The sequence below is a fragment of the Pollachius pollachius genome, assembly GCF_949987615.1.
Source record: "Pollachius pollachius genome assembly, chromosome: 4".
NCBI lineage: Eukaryota > Metazoa > Chordata > Actinopteri > Gadiformes > Gadidae > Pollachius > Pollachius pollachius.
The window spans coordinates 27,006,569-27,029,278 of record NC_136937.1 but is presented as its reverse complement, the minus strand read 5'-3'; the positions used below and the strand labels follow the sequence as shown (position 1 = coordinate 27,029,278).

General features: G+C 46.6%; 2 protein-coding genes across 2 annotated transcripts in view; both read right to left on the bottom strand.

The window, feature by feature from the left end:
* Positions 1 to 13,744, bottom strand: part of LOC307074097 (voltage-gated inwardly rectifying potassium channel KCNH7-like) — a gene marked incomplete at its 3' end in the record, with an annotated part of 39,753 nt that extends 26,009 nt beyond the window's left edge. Inside the window, exons 1-3 of the mRNA XM_079734099.1 lie at positions 13,640 to 13,744; positions 8,357 to 8,568; positions 1,172 to 1,597 (exon numbers count right to left, since the gene is read on the bottom strand). Coding sequence (XP_079590225.1) covers positions 1,172 to 1,597; positions 8,357 to 8,568; positions 13,640 to 13,697 — 696 coding nt within the window. The 5' untranslated portion in view covers positions 13,698 to 13,744. The remainder of the gene's footprint in view (positions 1 to 1,171; positions 1,598 to 8,356; positions 8,569 to 13,639) is intronic.
* Positions 13,745 to 14,582: 838 nt separating this feature from the next.
* Positions 14,583 to 22,710, bottom strand: part of LOC307074238 (voltage-gated inwardly rectifying potassium channel KCNH7-like) — a gene marked incomplete at both ends in the record, with an annotated part of 41,259 nt that continues 33,131 nt past the window's right edge. Inside the window, one exon of the mRNA XM_079734257.1 lies at positions 14,583 to 15,010. Within this exon, the coding sequence (XP_079590383.1) occupies positions 14,583 to 15,010 (428 nt within the window). The remainder of the gene's footprint in view (positions 15,011 to 22,710) is intronic.

Genomic DNA, 22,710 nt, shown 5'->3' with positions numbered 1-22,710 from the left:
ACACATAGACACACAAACATACACACACACACACAACATGTGTGCCGCGGTTGGGCCGCTACATCAAATTTCTGGCTGTTGTGTTATGTCACACATTGGTGGCACCTTGGTCTGTTTTTATTACATATTAAAATCGACCTGTGTCTTGACGGATGATCCATAAAAGTATTTAATGTGTCGCTGAGATATTCTGCAGCCGGCTGTGTCAACGCCTGCAGCTCGGTTCAGACGTGTCCCTGAGTGTATGATAATAGGCCGGATTGTCTACTAGGGGCGACCGTGTTTCACACGCAGAAGGAAGGTTCCGGGTTCAATCCTCGGTGCCCACAGTCTAGCCTGTAGGGCTTTTAGAGCTACGGGGACATTAACCCCAACCTGCTCCTGAGTCTGAACAGTTTTGGATGAAAGTCTACTTAATAACACAATGAAATGAATTAATTCAAGGTATATCAATTTAAATAGCGATGGTTGATTTATATTTAAGAAATACAGATCAGACCAATCAACCAGCCAAATACACGTTAGTCTACCCACTCCCAACTCGTCTGACCCGCGAGCCAAAAATGACCACATAAACACACACACACAAACCGACCGACTCAAACACACAAGCCTGGCCCCTTGGCTTTGTCATCTTGTCTGGCCGCCAAACGATGATATCCCCATAAACAAAAACACAAACACACACACCGACCTACACAGGAATGTACATGATCATGGACACACCTCCATCTTTTATTTAGCATATTTAATATGTATACTTTTCTTATCATTTCATAGGTGTCCTTTGTCTAAACTCAACAGGACACACATGCTACATCCTCCATTGCTACAACCTCTGCAATGCTAGTGTTGTATTTTGACCATGTGTATTCTTAGCATGCTCTCTTTCTAGCTCTGACCCTATTCATGGCTCTTTTCCAATGCCTAGCAACATTTGCTTTGCCAAGTCCAAAGCTCTTCCCGCCGTTCACCACGAGCCCCGCGTTCCACCGATGCACACGACCAGCAAGGGTAACTATGTGAAGTAACAGATTACTTTTTTAAGTGACGAGTAACGAGTAACGAGCAACAAGCAACAAGTACAGAGTAACGGGCAAACACTACTTTTAAGTAACTCCCCCAACACTGCGCACAAACCCCACAACAGAGAAACGTCCGCCCGCCTCACCTCGTCGGAGCCCGAGCCGAAGATGAGCAGGTCGAAGGGGATGGCGGCCACCATGTCGATGAGGAACCAGCCCTTGAAGTAGTGGATGGCGATGCGCGCCGGGTGGCTCACCACCTCCTCGTTGACGTTGACGTAGGTGGTGCGGAAGTTGATGAGGATGTCCACGATGAACATGATGTCCACCATGAGGTCCACCACGTTGAGCGGCGAGCACGAGTAGCCGCACTCGCGCCGCCGCTGCTCCTCGAGGTCGTTGAGCAGGAAGGCGGCCGAGTACGGCGTGAAGATGGCCGTGTAGATGACCAGCAGCAGGATGAGCCAGTCCCACACCGCCTTGAAGGGGCTGTAGTGCAGGATGGTCCACTTGTCCATGCGGGGGGTTTGTAGCTTGTACTCGGGCAGCACGTCGGCGCCAAGCGACAGCACCTGGAGGGAGGGGGGAGGGGGGAGGAGGAGGAGGAGGTGGAGGGGGAGGAAGAGATGGGGGAAGGAGGAGGTGGTGGAGGAGGAGGGAGAAGGGAGAAGGGGGGGGTTGTGGTGGTGGAGGAGGAGGGGGAGGAGGAGAGGGAGGTGGTGGAGGGGGAGGAGGAAGGAGGAAGAGGTGGTTAGGGGAGGTAAGGGAGGTGGAGGAGATGGAGAAAGGAGGAGGTGGTGGTGGAAGTGGAGGAAGGAGGAGGAGATGGTGGAAGGAGAAGGTGAAGGAGGGGATGGAGGGAGGAGGTGGAGGAGGAAGGAGGTGAAAGAGGTGATGGAGAAAAGAGGAGGGGGGAGGGGATTGAGGACGGAGGAAGAGGAGGTGGAGGAGGAGGAAGAAAAGATGTAGGAAGGAGGAGGATGTGGAGGACAGAGGAGGTGGAATAGGAAGAGGAGAGGGAGGAAATGATGTTGAGGAGAGTAGGAGGTTGAGGAGGGAGGGGAGGAGTATTAAGTTGGATCTTCGTCTGAGATAAGAGATAAGATAACACTTCACTAATCCACAAAGAGAAATTGCTATTTAAATGGTGCTCGATAGATAATGAGTTTTATAAATATTTTTGACCTTCACTTCAGGTTTGTATTTTGCAAGAGATACCTGCTAACCACTGACGTACAAACACTTAAAGGAATGACAAGATACATACATATACAATGAAACAAGTCTTTTGGACACGCACACAACGAATGCTTTGACCAATGTACTGCGAATGTGTTTTAATGTTGATTCAGTGCATACAGCACATCACACGTTTTCACCAATAGCTTTAGGGGGGACTCATCATGGGAAACACTATGCCAACAGGACTGCCACAGCCTTCACTCTTTCTGTGAATAACTCCATTAAGCTAACAAGCTCTAATCAGCTCATTTGTGAATCCTCGGGCCTGAAGTGTGTCAGACCGAAAGTTGTCGGTACGGAACGCTTTGAAATTACACTACGATTTGTTAATTAGAATTATAAAATATTTCTTATTATTTCATGTAAATTAGTTCCTTTATATAAGTAGATATATTAGTTTGGAAATTGGAATGCCGCTTTCATGTCATAGAATCGGATTTGTGTTCGTAGTCCATGCGTGTGTATGTGCAGGGCGTCCCTATTGGCATGCTAACCCATATGTAACGGCTCGACACCGCTATGAGAGAGAGAGAGAGAGAGAGAGAGAGAGAGAGAGAGAGAGAGGGAGAGAGAGAGAGCAGGAGGTGGGGGAGGAAGAGGAGATAGGGACGGACTTAAGGAGGGAGAGATAGAAATAGGAGAGAGATGGAGAGAGCAAGAGGAAGAGGAAAATTAATAGAGAAATAAGGAGAGGAGAGAGGGAGGGAGTACGGAAGACAAGGAGAGATAAAGAGGGTTACAAGAGGGATAGAGAGAGAAAATAGCAGTGAGAGATGGGAGCATTAGATGGATAGAGAGTTAGATAGAGAGATTGAGAGAGTGGGAGAGAGAGACAGAGAGATTGAGAGAGTGCGAGAGAGAGACGGATAGAGAGGTTGTGAGTGACAGAGAGAGAGAGACAGAGATTGTGAGAGAGGGAAGAAGGGCGAGAGAGAGACATCAACAAACGACGGATTCAAACGAGAGAGGCCTGCGTGAAGTCTCAATCACCGGCCTCCATTCTCAAACCGCTGATCACCGTGGTAACCGCCGTGAACGAGATGATTGGTTGTGGGTGGGGGCGGGGGAGGGCCAGAGGGGTGGAAGGAATCAGGGAAGGGGGTGACGGCGAGACCGTTTCACACCTTGAGAAGGGAATTGCTTATTAGAAAACAAACCACGAAGCGGCACAACCGTGTATTGGGTCATAGCGCTGCAACCTTAGGCGGGAAGTCGTACTGAAAATACTTAAGAGGTCAGAGGAGGGACGTGACCATGGGTAAATCAAAGCAGAGGCACTCAGTTCGATAAGTGCCAGGGTGGTGGTTGTTGGATTGTGGTGCGATGGGGCCGTTTGATGTCAGAGAACTGCGGTGACATTTCAAAGGTTTACGAGCCAATGTCGTCAGATTTCAACAGACTGACGTGGTACTTCAAAGAAGCGTTGAAACGTTTTGAAAAATCCTTCCTGGAATTTCAAAGAACTTGTCATGAGATTTCAAAATGGTTGCAGTATTTAAAATGACAATCTCATTTTTTTTCATATTCATATGTCAGCATATTTTTGATAACTTTCAACATTTGTTGGAATTGTCTGAATATTTATATGAATCGTAAAAGTTCAAATAATTATTACGACCTTACATATTTATATAAGTGTACAAGTAAATGATTTTTGAATTTAAATGAAAATGTATTTAAATGAACACATTCTCATCATTCACACACAAACGCTATCCCAAAAGCAGACATAGGGACTAAAATCGACATACACATGCAATCAAACCCATATCAACACAACACACACACACACACACACACACACACACACACACACACACACACACACACACACACACACACACACACACACACACACACACACAGACAGTGAACCAGAATGATCCTAGTAGTAATCACAATCCGTTTCCTGCCTCCACCTGCCCAATCAAGGCATGATCTCACACTACAGCATTACATAAATGAGTGTCAAATGAAGACTAAGGCACCAGGACTATACAGTCGCACATAGGCTCAAACCCGGACAAGCAGCTCTCAGCTTCACAAATGGAAACTTCCCCTCAATGCATGCTGGGTAATCCTGGGAATGAGCTGGTTGGTTGGCAGAGTTACAGCCGCATCCCAATGTGTGCTTTGGCCAATTCTGTTTCTAAATAAATGATCGGCTTTTAATTATTAAAACACACCTACTGTAGCCATCACCATCCCAGCGCAGATTGGCTCTCTCTCTCTCTCTCTCTCTCTCCCTCTCCCTCATTCTCTCTCACGTGTTTGATAATGGAAGACTTGTTTCATCTTTGGCTGGGACTCAAATGTTATGCAAATGAGGGTTAGCTTTCTCCCTTCTCCGGTTCTCGGCGGACGTATGCTGCGTAAGAGAGCCTGGGCTATTATTTATAAATCTAGAGTGTTGTTTTGTGTTTCCCTGAATCACATGGGGCCTCGCGGCGTGCCCTGAGGTGCTCCACATCGAGGGACCTAGCAACGCTTACGCTAACACGCATGCTACGACCTAGCTACCTCTTCAATCCCCTTTCCAACGACGATTCTACGTGTCCTGACCGAGATTCGTTCCCTCACCGTGGCGGGACGTGTCTAGAAGAAAATAGTTTTCTCAAAACAGAGTGACCTGACAGTTTCAACCTTGAGCCAGCTACTAGATGAGTCCCCACAAAACATTAAAATGGAGAGTGTAAGCATCTTGAACGAGACTCGTCCCCTTACCGTGTAGAGGAGTGTCTTGAAGGAAAGCCTTCTAGACACTAGTGTCCCCACAAAGCCTTACAGAGGTTTGTGTAATCTGCACTGCTTAGCGATGCGCCGCTGAGTGATGAGCTCGGGGGAATAAGTGTTTCCCATATTGTTGTAAAAGGTGTTAGACTTCAGACGCATTACACCATGTCCATAGATTTTTGGTTACTTGACAGAAAATTAGCAATGGTTTGTCAAGCCTCAAAATGCAGACTAGAATATATATAATATTATACGTAAATTAACTCAACATAAGCTTTCCTGGCCGACCAATTCATTGGTGACAAACCATCCCAAGAGAGCGAGTACACCCTCCTGCCTGCTGGACTTGTAGATATGTTGCCTTATCAGACGATGGCTTGTGTGTATTGATTGGTTTTGTATGTCCATCACCGATGAACTGTTTTAGCCAGTGTGTGTTTTTCATGTGTCACTGTTTGTCTTATGACAGCCATGTTAATATCGCTATTGCTGACCTTTTCGTGAGCGATACAGGAACTTCTCCGGAGGCTGATGAGGGTGTTTCTAATCCCTCCGTGAACTCAATGGCACGTGTGTTAACCCGTGTAAACCATAGGGTTGGCAATAATGAGCAGGAGGCTAATTTCACGTCACACATTAACTCTGAGCCCTGGTTAACCGATAACGACATTTGCTATTGTTTAAGAAATGTAAAGGCAACATATTATACCACCAGGTGTGAGTGTGATTAGCCGGTAAAAGCCGTTTTGAAAATCGGCCTCTTCTGACACCACAAGTGGGTGTGTCCACCTAGATGTATCACCGATAGATGAGCAACGTTTGATACGGTCCACTGGGTAGGCTATATATGTATGGTGAATGATTCATTCATTCATCACAACCGAAAGTACATCACCGATCATTCAGTTCCTGCCCTTCCCTCACACACTCACACTCACACAAAAACACTAATTCCTCACAACTGCCACTGTATCCATCTCTCAGAGGATGACCCTTGACCCCTTTTCCTGTAACAGTAGAGAGATGGCCAGGCCGTCTGCCAGACGTAAACTAACCCCGGGGGATTCCGTTTCCTGTTAATCACGGGTGACGCGGTCGTCGTGGGATACAGCACGAGGTGTGACGCCGGTCGCCGGGCGGCTGACCGCGTGACCCTGCGAGGGCGAACCGTGTTTTGCGTTCCATCATCATTTGTCGTGGTCCGAGGCATCGGCTGGGTTTTTATTTTGAGGGGGGGCGGGTTGTGTAACCTTGAATTATCTTCGGAATTTCCTTCGGGAGGAAGACAGAATTTATCCATCTATCTCTGTTGTCTGTTAAAGGGACGTTTACTGTAGTTTGTTTGGTTTGAGTTTTTCAGAGTTTAGGTCTGAGGTTCTGCCGTTTTTGATTAATGCATACCTTAATGCAAGGGACCAGAATGGAAATAAGCCTTTGGGCTTTATTGTGTCATCCATGTGACATAAATCCATATGTATGTATTTTAATGTATGACATAGAGTACTGCTCATATTTTATATAAAAATGGTCAAATAAAATCAATCGATCAATCAAACCTCCATAGATCTTTTCCTGTTCTCATGAATTCCCTTTTAAATCAAACTCATCGTCATCCTCAACCATCTCAGCTCCATGAGCGAACGGAAGCCCCCTCCCCGCCCCTTCACAGCAGGGTATCCACTGGTGGCAGTCGGGAGGGGGGGTTTCCAGATAACTGTTTGATGGACAGGGTATGGGGGACTGAGTGCTGAGAGCTGATGAATAATTCAGCAGGCTGGGTTTAAAATAGCTCGGTGGTGACTATGCTTTTCGCCCCGCCATGAATGGCTCATTTCCCAGTGCTAATAACCCTGCATGGCCGGGGGAGGGGTGGGCAAGACAAGGCACTGCACCTGCCGAGGGGGGAGGGGAAGGCGGGGGTTGGCGTTCGGTCCTGTTGTTGATTTTTTAATATCTGGCACCGCGGCAACAAGGGGACCGGGGGGCTTTTTCATCAAAAGAGGAAGGGCTTGGGTTCACCGGTGGTAGGGAGAGAGGTGCATGATGGGAATTCATGGCAACTTGTTTTTGTGAAGAGGAAGCTATGACAGCGGAACAAATGAGTAACTAATTAATAGTTATTTCGCACAGCGTTTCTCAAATGGGGCTATTCCTGTGTAACCCTAGGGATACTTTGAAAGATGTAGGGGGTCCTCATAACATTTAACTAAATGTATCCTTTAGTTATTTTTATGCTGGTTATGAACCGCTGAAAAAAAAAATCCAGTATAAATGTGCTGGATCTGAATATCACCTTAATAAAAGGAAGATCAATCGGAATGCTTGCTATATTCTTTTCAATGAATGACATAAAACCCAGACTATAAGTATTTGTAACACCCATGTTCATGTTTACACCAATTAACATGCATATAACTTCAATTTACAGCTCAGAAAGAGAAGGGGTGTGAATGGGTTTTTGAATGGGTAAACGTGCTTTGAGTAATATTGTAAAGTGCTTTGAGTGCCACTGGTTAGTAAAGTGCTGTATAAATGCAATCTGTTAAGTTTTGCTATGCATAAAGACATAAAGTCTCTATTTATGTCAAAAAGAGAGACATAAAGACATAAAGTCTCTCTTTATGTCAAAAAGTCATTTTCCTTGATGTAGGAAAACTGTAGGTAATGTCTACGGCCAACCCCCTTATCACCCGAACACTCGATTCTCCATTTATCATCCTCCAATCAGAAATACCCTTCTCATGAATTCCCCATTCTGTGCTTGATCATAACTCACAAAGATTAAAGACATGCCACCACTTTGAAAAATGTGCCCTTGTTGCGCTGAACTCTTAAATCTTGTATTTTTTGAGAGTGGTGCGCTCCATCCGAAACACTACAATTGTGCTTTCCAACTTTTCCACATGAAAGGGAACAATTTTAACTTCCAGGGAAGTTCCTCAAAAACTTTTAGGGTTGTTTTGTTACCTAAAAAAATCCTCAAAGTATATCATCAGTCGAGAACCTCAAGCTTTGTTCCCAGAACATCTAAAAAGCCCTACTATTATTACAAAATACTATTGAGGACCCAAAAACAACAACTTTGCCAGTCCCAGAGGAAGTGGCACAACTAGGTAGACACAAAATATTACAATAATTAAATCACAAATTGGAATTAAAAAAAACGAAAACGTGAGCGCATTTTTGTAGTGTTATTTCCGCACAAACACACACACAGATACACACGCACACAAATTTCTTATTAACAATTAGAACAATTAAATAAGAAATCCGACTTACAAACACCAAAACGTGAACGCAATTTTGCAACGCTATTTTCCGCCCATTTTCCCCCCCGACGGCGGCAGGGCGCTCACCTGCGTGACCTTGTCGGTGACGTTGTGCGTGTTCTTGACCTTGGGGGCGATGATGGTCTTCTCGGAGGACGGCGGCGAGGGGCAGCGGCGGTCGTTGTTGGCCTCAGAGAAGTTGAGCGTGATCAGGGGGATCTTGTTGATGGCGCTGTACCTGTTGAGGTTGGAGTCCGACGTGGAGCCCAGCAGGCTGGAGCGGATCTGATTCAGAGGTCCTGGTGAGGGGGGAGGGGGGGGGAGAGAGAGGGAGAGAGGGGGGGGGGAGAGAGAGAGAGAGAGGAGAAGAGGGGGGGGAGAGAGAGAGAGAGAGAGAAAGAGAGAGAGAGAGGTTGGGGAGAGAGAAAGAGAGGGCAGAAGGGGGAGAGAGAGAGAAAGAGGGCGAGAGAGAGAAAGAGAAAGATAGAGAGATAGAGAGAGAGAGGGGGAGGGAGACAGAGAAGGGAAAGAGAAAGGGGTGAGAGTGATGGGGAGAGAGGGAGGAGCGAGAAAGAGAGGGGGGAGTGGGAGGTGGATAGAGAGGAAAAGAGGGGGAGAGAGACAGGGGAGAATGGGGAGAGAGGAATAGAGAGACAAAGGTGATAAAGAAATAGAAAGGAGAGAGAGAGAGAGAGAGAGAGAGAGAGAGAGAGAGCGATGAAGTGAGAAAGAAAGAGAGAGAGAAAGAGAGAGAGAGAAAGAGATGGAGACAGCAGGAGAGAGTGACAGGTAAACCAGGGTAAACCAGCTGTGTCGTTGTTGTGATGTAAGTGTCATGTTGTGGCCCCTCTGAATACAAACACATAAGAGACTTTACTCTTGGAAAGGGTTACAAAAAACACACTTACACACAAACACACATATATACTATATATATACACTACATACACTAACACCGAACCACACGCACAAACATAGCCCCCCATCCGACGTCGAAACTCGGCCAGGCATCTTGTGATGTAGCCCCTGCTGTGGTCACTGGGCGACCCCTTACACGGCTCCTCATTAAGAGGTAATGAGGAACCCCTGCAGGTGAAAGAGTAGCATGACACACCTTGTACCTGTCTCACCTTTTATCTGTCTGTCTCCGTTTATCTGTCTAACCGTCGGTCTATCTACATGTCTATCTGTCTTCCCGTCTGTATGTGTAACCATCTGTCCATCTACCCGTCTATCTGTCTAACCATATGTCTGTCTATCTGTCTAGCTGTATACCATTCTACCAGTCTACCTACATTTGCATTCACATTTACATTTCTAAATGGAAATCATTATAAATTGAATATCTCTAGGCCCCTGTCTACCTGTCTATCCGTCTACCCGTCTATCTGTCTGTGTATCTGTTTATTAATCTGTCACCCTGTCTGTATGTCTACCTGTCTGTCTGTCAACCTGTCCATCTTTCTGTCAGTCTACCTTCTACCCGTCTATCTCTCTACCTGTCTATTTGTACACCCTTCATCTGTCTATCTGTCTATCTGTCTACCTGTCTTTGTGTCTACCTGTCAACTTTTCCCCCGGTCTATGTGCCTTTCTACCCCTCTCCCAGTAGTGGTGTTGATGGTATATTGGGGGGCTCCCAGTAGAGGTGTTGAGGGTATATTGGGGGCCTCCCGGTAGAATTGGGGGGCTGTCGGGGGTTCAAAGTGGGTACAAAGACGATGATGTTCACTTGATGTTCTGTGTTTAATTTGAAGGGCTGGTAAATCTCAGCAAGGGGGAGAGACTGTACAGGAACAAAACACTACAAACCCGTTAACACACATCTACAGGCACAAAGACACACACACACTAAGACACAAAATCACGTACACACACACGAACACACACACACACACACACACACACACACACACACACACACACATATATACATACAGGTACAGAGAAACAAAGAAACACACAGACACAAACAAACACTTACACACACATATATACTGGCACAAAGACACAGACAGACAAAAGTGCTGATTCATGTCACCCATCAGAGACATGACCCGCACCGCGTCCCACACACACACACACACACACACACACACACACACACACACACACAAACACACAAGGCACCGTACGGCGACGAGGAAGTGGGGGACAGACAGCCAAAGAAGGGCAGAGGGACAGACATCAAGAGGGGGGGGGCAAACGCATGCAGCGCAGGCTTTGACGCATGCCGTCCCGCGCCGCCGCGCCGCGGTAACACAACGTAGAGGAACACCCAAATGAAATGCGCCAAAGCCATACCGCCAGACATCCAGGAGCGAGAGACTAGCCGGTCCAGAGGGAGAGAGAGTGAGGGTGAGGGTGAGAGAGGGCGAGAGAGCATTGAGATAAGTGGAAGAGAGAGAGAGAGAGAGGAAGAGAGAGAGAGAAATATAGAGGAAAGAGGGAATAAAGGGTTGGAGAAACCATGGAATAGTCAGCCAACCGTAAACCTGCAGTTCAATGTCAATTGTGTGCGATGTTAACGACAATGCATGAGAAAATATTGTGTTGTATTGTATTGTATTGTGTTGTATTTGATAATAGTGGTACTACATTTAAAGTAGATAGTAGATTTGTGTGTAGTGGATTTGTGTGCAGATATAAACCTTCGTTTAAACCCTGTTGTCAAATTCCGGATCAAAGCTGGACTTCTTTGTTCAAATGCGTTATTGTGTTTATAATCGTTGTTCTTGTTTGTGTTGGAGTAGTGTTGATAAGATATCACAGATACTGTATGTTTCTCACACATGCATCGTAAGCGTCATTCCAGTTCGAAAAACAAAGAAGAAAACGAAAAGGGAATCACCATGAAAAGTAACAGAAAAACAGAAAGTAAACACGCAAGCAGTTCGAAAAAAAAAAAAAAACACACAAGACGCAGACGAAGAGAAAGCAAAGGCTGCTGGGACGTGAAATCCACACGAGGATGGAAGGCAGAAGGAAAGGAAACAAGGGCTTAAGGAGGGGATGGGAAGATTCAGGCGGTGCTCCTCGGTTGCCGTGGGCAACCCGACATGGCGGGTATGGGCACCATTGGGGATGTCCCCGTGAGGCGTCCGGCAAGGATTTCCGTGCCCCCCCTTCGCCCCCGCCAACCGCCCCGGTCGGACTACACACATACACACGCACCTGAGGGCCGGTGACTCATCTGCACCCCCAGCCCCGGGGGGGGGGGGGGGCTTCTCTGCGTTACGATCGCACTCTCTCTCTCTCCGGGGCCAGCATGTGACCATGTGACCTGCCCTGGGCCGCCCGATGGCCTGTGGTTTACTAGTCATGCTCGTTCTGCCGTATTTGTATTCATAGTCGGTTCACCACCTGCTTTCCCTGTTTCGTTCCACCCTGCGTAACCCCCAGACTTGAGATTAGACGGATCCCCCTCTGGGGCCCCCCTGGTGGAGCTTGTCAACTGCTGATCAAATACGGGCCTCTTTAAAGATTACATGTTATAGCACCAGGTGTGAGTGTGATTAGCCTTAAAAAGCCGTTCTCAAAATCGGCCTCACAAGTGGGCGTGTCCACGTTGATGCATGACGGATAGATGTGCAACGTTTGCTAAAGTCCACTTGGTAGGCGGGTAGACTGATCTATCCAGCGCACGTCTAGGTGGACACGCCCACTTGTGATGTCAGTAGAGGCAGATTTTCAAAACGGCTTGTAACGGCTAATCACACTCACACCTGATGGTATAATATGTCAACTTTTAAGAGGAGGTATAGGGTTAGGCATTGTGCTCAGGGATGCCTATATGGGCTATAGATTGGGGAGCAAAACCAGAATCTTAAGATAAGACTCTTCCCCCCCCCTTTTAATTTAGGGGAAAGAGGTGCAAGATCCTGTTTTACAGTCTCTGCCAACCAGTTTGTGAACGCTCCGCTCTGCTCCCAGCTCAAGTTGGGTTCTTTAATTTTAATTGAATTACTGTTGCAGTTTTAACCATTGGCAACAGCATCTCCCATGTCGGAGGTTCAGAAGCAAACCAGGGATACAATGACAATATACAATCCATACTATCCTCCAGAGAAGCCCCCTAAGCTATTGCTATCAATGCTTTCACGGGGTCTCAAGTATCAATCAAGGGATCTCCCCCTTTGTCCAAACGGACAAACTAAAGATCATCAGAAGAGTTTCCGTGGCAACTCATTGGGTCAGCGACAGGGCTCCTGGTAAAAGTGGACAGCGGTCAGAGAGGAGGTTTCGAATGAAGGGAGTGAGAGTCCATGCATGTGGAGAGGAACGTCAGTTATTAGCCGAGGGAGAACAACACCGTGCAAAACGTTTCAGTCCGTTCGACCGGGAGGAGTTTGGGGTGTGGTGGTGGAGGTGGATTGATGAGGAGGGAGGGGGCAGGTGCGAGGCGAAGGTGCCACGGGATCGGTTACCTCTCAGATTGCGACCGTTGTCTGCGTTATTCGGCGGCGTCAAAAAACGAGAGAGACAGCAAGAGTGAGAGAGAGAGAGAGAGAGAGACAGAGAGAGAGAAAGAGAGAGTGAGTGAGTGAGAGAGATAGAGAGGGCGAGAGAGAGCGCGAGAGAGAGAGAGAGAGTGAAAGAGAGACACAGATAGAAAGAGAGAGAGAGAGTGAAAGAAAGATACAGATAGAGCGAGAGAGAGAGAGAGAGAGAGAGAGAGAGAGAGAGAGAGAGAGAGAAAGAGGGAGGGAGAGAGAGAGAGAGAGGGGGGAACAAGAGACTGAAAATTATTTCCCTAGTCTTCCATCGGGGCGGTGATGAATGGCGACTGCCTTGGGAGCGCTGCATTGAGCGGTCCCCTCCATCCTGCGCTCCGTTCACGGCACAATTCATTAGCGTGAAGGAGACGTATGACCGCATGTCCAACGGCGGAGGCCATTTTGAATGAGGATTGACGATGAGGGAACAGGGGGGAGGGGGGAGGCGGGTCGGAGGGATGGAGGGATGGGTATCAGCGGAGACTCTTCCGACGTACTCCTTGATCGGACGGGAGGGGGCCGTGTCGCTGACGAGATCTTCGGATTATCGATGGCCTCGAAAGTGATGGATTGTGGGTAATGTTGCGGAAAGACTCGGACAAATGGGAAGACTGACTGGGGGGGGGGGTTGGGAGGGCTTGGGATGGGATATTGCGATGACGCCGCCAGGCCAATGAAGTGACAACACAGCACAGAATGTTTGTTCAAAGACACCATTTTTTTTTAAATATCAACACATCAAAAGGCGAGATAACGACATCAACAATGGCGGCAAAAAAGATTTACGTTGCACACCAGTTTGGAGCCGGTACGGGGTCTTTAGAGAACGCCCTTCCCCCCCTCCCCTTGGTCTCCCTTCCCCCCGCCCCCTAACCTTCGCTGGCGTGGCGGTCCCGGAACGCCATCTTGGCCTTGGAGCCCAGGCTCTCCATGTCCTGCACCGAGGAGGCCCGCCGCACGCAGCTGCCCACGCTGCTCTCCCGCGAAGCGCTGGGCGTCATGCCGGAGCCTGCCACATGGGGGTGCTGTCCCTGGGGCGGGGGGCCGCCCTGTCGGGAACGGATTGGAGTTAATCGTTTTATAACTTAATAAGGCATTTAAATGAGAACGAGTGTGTTGTCTGCAATAAACGTGTTGCTTTCGTTGCTCTATTTCATTAATTTTAGTTATAACAGTTGTTGCTTTGTGTTTATCTTTGGTTTTATTTATTTGTGTTCTGTGCTTTGGTAATATGACGTTTCTTGTACAGGCATTTAAATGAGAACGAGTGTGTTGTCTGCAATAAATGTGTTGCTTTCGTTGCTCTATTTCATTAATTTTAGTTATAACAGTTGTTGCTTTGTGTTTATCTTTGGTTTTATTTATTTGTTTTCTGTGCTTTGGTAATATGACGTTTCTTGTACAGGCATTTAAATGAGAACGAGTGTGTTGTCTGCAATAAACGTGTTGCTTTCGTTGCTCTATTTCATTAATTTTAGTTATAACAGTTGTTGCTTTGTGTTTATCTTTGGTTTTATTTATTTGTGTTCTCTGCTTTGGCAATATGACGTTTCTTGTACAGACACAATTTACTTCTAAATTATTTGGTATACATCTATTGAAATGGTGTAGCCTCCCAGCTATTAGGGATTAGTCAGTTCCGACCGAGTCCTTTGATTGGACAAGAGATGCTAATGTAGAGTGTAAGATAATTGGAACTTTAACTGTAAAAATGTATCACTTATATATAGCTATATAGTCTATACATAGACATACATGTACACATACATACACTGGAAACACAACAGAAACGGCAGGAACGGGCCTGAGGGGTCGATTTACGATAAGGGAGAACGGGTCCTGAGTTCCTCCGAACAAAAGTGTTGTGAAACCGGAGGGAGGCGGTGCTGCACCTGATGGTCCTGCAGGGCCGAGTGCTCCCAGAGCGGGCCCTTGGGCGAGGAGTGGTCAAGGGGCCCCTGGGAGAGGGGCGAGGAGGAGGAGCGGTGGCTGGGCGGCTGGATGAGGGCCCGCGTGTCGTTGGCGTACGAGGGGCTGCAGCTCTCCACCCCCCCTCCTCCTCCATCGCCCCCGCCATCGCCCCCGGCGATGGAGGAGGAGGGGGGCCGGTGGCGTGGGGGGTAGTCGTCGCTGTGGCGGGGGGAGTCCACCATCACCACGTCGGGGTCCTCCTGCGGGAGGGACTGCTTGCTGACCCCAAGGAACCTGGAGACGGGCAGGCGGAGCCGGAAAAACAGACCCTTACCTGGGGAGGGGGAGAGACAGGCATAGATAGAGAGAGAGAGAGAGAGAGAGAGAGAGAGAGAGAGAGAGAGAGAGAGGGAGAGAGAGAGAGAGAGAGAGAGAGAGATTGAGGGAGAGGGAGAGAGGCAGGGAGAGAGAGAGAATGTATATATTAATTTTCGGCTATTTGATATGTATATCTTTCTATTCACATTTGATATTATGACCTTCATATTGAGTTCATTACTTCTTCTGGTCTATTTTTTTCTTTAGCAATGCAAATGCTTGTTTCCCATGCAAATGGAGCTTTTTTTTATCTGAATTTGAATTCAGAGAAAGAAAGAGACAAATAGAGAAACATAGAGAGGGAGAGAGTGTTTAATATTCTATTATCTTCTATGTATGTATAGTATAGTATTTAACATTTAATATTTTGACCTAGATCTATTATTTTTTCACTGCTTTGGCAACGTCAACATTTGTCCCCCATGCCAATAAAGTCAAGAATTTCTTGAGAGAAAGAAAGAGAGACAGATAGAGAGGCAATCGAGAGGCAGGGAGAGAGAGCAATAAAGAGAGAGAGGCATTATTTCCCCCCTTGCAAACAATTTCAGGATTAGAGAGACCATCTTTTCCCCAACAGATCACACAAGCACTCTCTGAAAACAGTGAAAACACCATCAAACCATTTCCACAGGGAGCGAGCCAGTACTGCTGCGGCGCATACTCATTGCTTATAATCTCTATAATTACCATACTATTTTTATGCAATTAAGGTTACACTTATCTTTGAAATTGGCATCCCTAATTACACTGTTTACATGTTCCTGTAATTTTATACAGTCTCCGTTGAGCAATTGAGACAAAGAGGGACATCAAGACATTGATAAAGAGACATAGAAAATAAATAGATACAATGATAGAGTCAGAGACAGAGAGAGGCAGAGGATACATGGAGGAGACAGAGTGAGAGGGAAAGAGAGAGAAAGAGAGAGAGAGAGAGAGAGAGAGAGAGAGCGCAAGTAGTATAATGACTGTAGTGATAATCTGTGCCAATCTTTATCTTTGTCTCTCACCGTGACCTCTACACCGAATCAATAACCGCAATATTTATACAGACACCTTCAGTCTGAAGAGTAAACACGTTGAATTATTCAGTACGCTATGGACAGGTCATCCAGTCGGGTCATCAAGTAACCCCCCAGATCACTATTTTCAATGTAGAAATCAGTTCTGTTTGGGTCTCAATAAGTGAACATTTCTTCTATTATTCAATTTATAAAGTTGTTAAATGGGGGGAAATTCCCTCTCAAAATATCCCGTGCAAGAACTCAAACCTAGAGCAAAACACAAGGCAACTGGGAGGCTGGGAGAAATCACAGCCTTCTATCAAATTGGAGCGGCTGTAAAATAAAAGTAAGAGTAAGTCGTGACCAGGCATTAGAAAACCTGGACAGAGTGCTGAGTGGCCACAGATATCAGGAGGTGCTTCGGGCTGCGGAAACCAACTTTTATTTTAAAAGCGAAAATAAGCCAGACATTCTCACCTCCATTTAAAAAAAACTACGACAAAATGAAATGTGTTTGTTCCGGTCCCTTGTGACAACCCACTTATGGCTCTCGAACCATAGATTGGGAACCATCGCCCGAGACTTCATTACAACTACTATTTAAAGTGCAGGTGATCCACTATTTCCTTTTGATTTTAGCTAGCACACGTTGGTGAGTACTAGCGGTATAATGAGCAAAAAGTTAGCATTAGCATAGCCGCTCTGCTTCCGCTTCATGTCGCGAACAGGACAGGACCGAAGTTTGGACAAGAGTTGGCTGCGATTGGGAGAGACGCAGGATTTTAGTGTTTTGGTCTCAACAACGTTCTTAATTGAGCTTACTTTAGGTCGATGGAGGGATAAGGTAACTGGATGTTGTTCCACTCAGCTCCTCCCTTTCCGCTGGGGCGGGACGGGGGGACGGGGGGGGGGGGACGGGGTGAGATCCAAGGTCGCCATAGAGTGACTCACATCCAGGGGAATCCACCTTCTCACGGTGTGCTTCGGTTAGGAGACCATGCAGGAACGGGGGGGGAAACCCCGGGATCCCTCTCTCTCTCTCTCTGTTATATCTAATGAGGTCAAACCCCACAGTACCTTATACACTGCTAGGTGCAAAGAACAAAGGTGACTTGAGAGGGAGTGAGTAAGGGAGAGAGAGAGAGAGAGAAAGAGAGAGAGAGAGAGAGAGAGAGAGAGAGAGCTGGAGAGAGAGGGGGAGAGAGAGACTGAGAGAGAGAGAGAGCTAGAGAGAGGGAGGGAGAGAGAGAGAGAGAGAGCGAGAGAGAGGGAGGGATATGGAGAGTGAGAAAGTGAGGGAGAGAAAGGGAGAGAGTGAGGGAGAGAGAGAGAGTGAGGGAGAAATAGGGAGAGAATGAGGGAGAAAGAGAAAGTAAGGGAGAGAGGGAGAGAGCGAAGGAGAGATGGAGAGAGAGAGGGAGGGAGGGGGAGGGAGGTAGCGGGAGAGCAAGAGATTGAGGAGGGAGAGAGGGAGGGAGGTAGAGAGAGGGAGGGAGTGAGGGAGAAATAGTAAGTAAGGGAGAGAGGGAGAGACTGAAGGAGAAAGGGAGAGGGACAGAGAAGGATGGCGGGGGAGGGAGAGAGATAGAAGGAGGAAGGGAGAGCGAGGGAGGAATAGAGTAAGGGGGAGAAAGGGAGAGAAAGGGAGAGAGAGATGGAGAGAGCCCTAATTGCTTAGGACTTTACGCAATATTATCGTAAAACTTTTCCACTGTATTTCCATTTTCCTATCGGATACCACTTTTGTGACTATTCAATATTTTGTAATGGTTTGAATAGGAATTTATTTTGCATCTTATTTTACTTTTTGAGCTTTGTCAATTTCAGAAAGTATATTTTCTATGCAAAGAAAGCAATCAGACTTTGTAATTATTATGTTACTGGAATTTTGAACTGCTTTGGCAATGCAAATGTATATTTCCATGGTTATGAAAAAATCTCTTTTTAATTGGATATCAGCAAACAGAGAGGGAGAGGGGGGAGAGATGAATAGGTAGAAGAGAGAGGGACAAAGAGAGAGAAGGAGAGAGAGAAGGAGAGAGAGAAGGAGATATATATATATATATATATATATATATATATATATAGAGAGAGAGAGAGAGAGAGAGAGAGAGATGTCTTCCTCTTCATATTCTCACTGGAACCTCTGTCCGGTCCAGTCTGCTATTTCTTCCCATTATCAAAGCGCAGTACCGCATGTTGTTAATATTATTACACATGTTCCTGGCAGTTGCGTGTTAAGATGCCACTCACATGTTGCGCCGCGGGGGCTGAAGTGTTTTATGACAACAAATATGTATGTTTTTATCGTTATGGGCACAAGGGAGTCTATTAAGTCAAGCAACCTGAAAAGTGAGGTAATAGCTTGTTTGAAGGCTGTGTGTGTGTGCATGTGAGTGCGGTCATGATCATTGTGTGTGTGTGTGTGTGTGTGTGTGTGTGTGTGTGTGTAGGTTTTTGTGTTTGTGTGTCTGTGTGTGTGTGTGTACGTATGTATGTGAGTGTATCAGTGTTGTGAGTTTGCGCACAAACACAGACACACAGACACACACTTTATGCGTGCTCAACTTCAAACACTGATATAGGCACATTATTTTTAATTACCACTTAAAATCACGTCTTCACAGTCGCCATGGAAACAGAGATGCCCAAAAAGGCAAGGCAAGGCAAGGCAACTTTGTTTGCAAAGAGGAAAACGCAGGCACGAAAGATGATACGCGGTAGCGTGATGATGGATCATTACAGGCCGTTCGTACGCTACACACTCTGCTATGCGGCACACTCCCGATATCTTTCTCCTCTGTCTGAGTCCTGCCCCCACGCTGTACTCCATCAGATACTTTGTTGTTGACATCATTTCGATTCCGACGTTTAATTGATCTCGCACTCTAACCTGAGCGTGTTAGTGTCTGCTCATTCAGTCGAAGGTGGAAGTGAAGTAGAGGGCATACGGTTAAAAAATGTAATTTGACAAGACAGAAGATTTGGATGAGATGTGATGGTGAAAAGGTCTTGCGCGTACTCTGTACGAGTGAGGATTCGGATTGTATAAATCCACACAGGATGTCCGTTCCTGAACGGACTTGGCAGTTGGGGAGGAGGGAGGATAGGAGGGAGGAGAGAGGAGAGAGGAGGGAGGAGGGAGGAGGAGAGAGGTGGCAGGGGGGAGGAGGGAGGAGGGAGGAGGGAGGAGGAGAGAGGACGGAGGAGGGAAGAGGGAGGAGAGACAGAGATAGTGGTTTGGGGTCACCAGAGCTCATGTTACTTCAGTGACATTGAGAAAAGAGAGAGACCGAGAGAGAGAGAGAGAGAGGGGGGGGGGGATCAGCGTGAATTAGAGAAAGAAGGAACAATTAGTTACGAAGAGAGAGAGAGAGAAGACGGAAAAAGAGAAAAGGTGATGAAAAGAGACAAACATAGGAACATAGGTTTCCGAAAATAAGATTTACGATGGAGAGGGATGAAGACAGGATGGTAGAGGAAGAGGAAGGTGCGATAAGATGCTAATTTTAGCCACGGATCTCCGTGTTCTTTCAGTGGCCCAGAGTCTCCGCACACTGCATGCGTATGTGTGTGCGAGTGTTTGCGTGCGTGTGTGTGCGTGTGTGCATGTGTGCGTGTTGAAATTATCTCCATGCCCTGCCAAAGAATGCTGACGGAGCTGGAATCTGGCAATTAGCGCTTAATTGGCGAGCTAGCGTGTTGGGTCTGTCAAGTAATTTAATAAGTCCTTCATATCGACGAAGAGTACGAAGAGGAGGAGGAGGAGGAAGAGGAGGAGGAGAACGACGATGACTCCAACGAGCTGTGCCCTAATTGCACCTCCCCCTATCCTGCAAAGAGGTCATGGTGTATCGCTGAAGCCCATGTTTCCTTCCCCTCTCTCTCTTTAGTAAAAGTGGTTCACGGTTGGTAGTACAAGCACTCCTATTCGGTTCTAGAACTCAAGGGTTTCGTCTCTGTGATTCCTCTCCGTAACGTAGTACTCCAGCCCGCTAGATTAAAGAGATACGTTTAACTGATAGTTAGGTTTAACTGACGTTCTTTCATGACAACCTTCATGAATTACCGACATCAGTCACCCGATACGCACGCCAATGAAACTAGGAGGGGACGGGATCAGCGACAGGACAATCAAGCTCAGACATCTCGTTCATTTGCGTTTTAATGTAATGCAATTTCATGTTCCCTGTTTCTTCACGGCAGCGATAATGAAGAGACAGGGGAATAACACTGAGTGGGAGGGTGGAGTGCATTGTTTCCTACATACATAGAGTCATCAAGAAGAGGCTGGAGGAGACTTCCTTGAGGATGCCTATATGCTGGGCTGCCGACATCAGGGTTTGAATCCGGTCACTTTACCAATGCTCCTGAACGTTACACCATACTGGCTGATGTTTCACTGGCTTCCAAAAGCTTTTGTTCAAATATCGTGAGAGTCTGGGGCGCCCCGATGGCAAACCGGGTAGAGAACGTACCATTAAGGCTTAGTCCTGAGCGCAGCGACTCAGGTTACATTTCTGCCTGTGGTCCTTTGCTGCGTGTCCTCCCCTCACTCTCCCATACCTTCCTGTCTATCTCACCCTAGCATAAAAAGCATAAAAACTCAAAAATTAACCTTTAAAAATATACATCTATCCTGGGAGTCGATTGAAGGAGTGAAGGTGGACAGTAGTTCTTTGGACATTTTAAACCTATTGTTGTTGAAAATGTCGGAGTTCACGTGAGAGAGTGAAAGGGTCATCTCCTTAGCAGTGGCGGTGGGGTTTCTTTTTATTGGAAAGATATCACAAATTACTCTCAGGCAGAAAGCAGTCACCGCCAGAGTTCGTGATCCAGAACGAACAAAGCGGAGATCAATGCCGACGTTTTCGTTGCGTTTCTTTTTTTGTCTTACAGCAGCAGTTGGGTTCATCTTCTCCGCTAAATAATGAACGGCGGCGCCCGGAAACGTGTGAACATCGCTCGGAGCGGCGCCCGGTGTGGGAGAAGGAACCTATTGAAGGCACGCCACAAATCTCTTAATGAGCCCCTGTCATTCAGTCGGCTTTTAAGAATGAGCCCGTGCTGAGGCGTGCGGCACGCGGCTATTTTAAAAGAGAGATATTTTAAGCCGTCTGTATGCACACCTCCTCGTGTACAGTTTGTGTTTGTGTGGGCAAGTGTCTGAAGATGTCAATGTGTGTGTGTTTGTGTGTGTGTGTCTATATTTACCTTTAGATATTGTGTCTGTGTGTGTGCGTTTTCGACTGAAGATGCATGTCGTGATGTTTGTTGTGTGACAGTGAGAAAAATCTCTGTTGGCACCAGTGATTCGTGTCTCTCTCTCTCTCTCTCTCTCTCTCTCTCTCTCTCTCTCTCTCCCCTCTCTCTCTCTCTCTGTCTCTCTCTCTCTCTCTCCCTCTCTCTCCCTCTCTCTCTCTCTCGCTCTCTCTCTCTCTCTCTCGCGCGCTACTCAACGGTTGGGGGAGGGTGTGGTGGCCTTTGTTGCTAGGATACGAGAGAGGTCAGATTGGTAGTGAATATAAATTGGTGCGGTGACCATATTATGAATCTGATCTCTTCAATTGTCATTGCTCACGTTTCAGATTAGAAAGCAACACAGAATTGCTCCCTTGGTTAAGGGTCTGTGTTTTGTGTAAAAATAAGAACACTTCGTTTTTTTGTGTTCAAAGTTTGTGTTCAAAAAATGTCTTTTGGTTCCCAACAGTTCCATGTATTGTGCTCAAAAAAGGCAATCATTGTGTTTTCACATTTTGATTCATTTTTTAAATATTATGAATGGAATCTAAATTGCGATGGTGGATGGTTAGACTCGAAGCTAAGGCAAACCAAACAGCACAAGTATTTTTCTACCTTAACTTAAGCAGGACAATCGTATCCTACATGTACAGAGGTGGTTGCTATGATACCGTGCAGCTAAGACTGCCATACATTTTTGTGGGCGGGGCTTTGGACAAAAATGAAAGTTACAATTACGTTCATCGATTCATTTTTTGCAAGCTATTTGGGTGCTCAGCGGGTTTAAAGGCACACCTCAAGATTATACATAGGGCAAGTACATCGGCAATCGCCGTAACCTCAATTACGATGCTATTCTATATCTACTTTTACATTTTTATGGCATTTAGCAGACGCTTTTTTATCCAAAGTGATTTACAATCATTATATTTGTCAGAAGAAAGTGAAACAATATATTGCTGTCTGTACAGTGAGGATGTTCATAGAACCAAGTGCAAAGCACCAACAATCACAAGGTTCTAAATGATAATCGTGGCAACGAACCACTCAAGAAAGTTTAATTTCAAAAGGAGCAATAAAGAAAGGTTAAAAGTCTAAATGGTTATCAAAAGAGAGCAAACACACCTAACAGGCTAATGCCGGTAGTCCTTCTAAATAGCACACCCGGCGTCCCGTATCATTAGCTTCGGCTACCTGAGCATGTTCATCCACCATTATTCAACTGCTCCTTACAGACCGGCCCAGTTGGCCCAGTCCGAGGCATTTGGCTCGGCGATGGGCGAAAGAAAATAAGTGTCGCTGCCGCATAAGTGAGCGTCAGAGCGGGAGAGCGTAGCTAACGGCCCTGCTAAATCATCCGCAATATTTAGCATTTCTTCTCCCGTCGCCACCGTGATAAATACTTAATAAC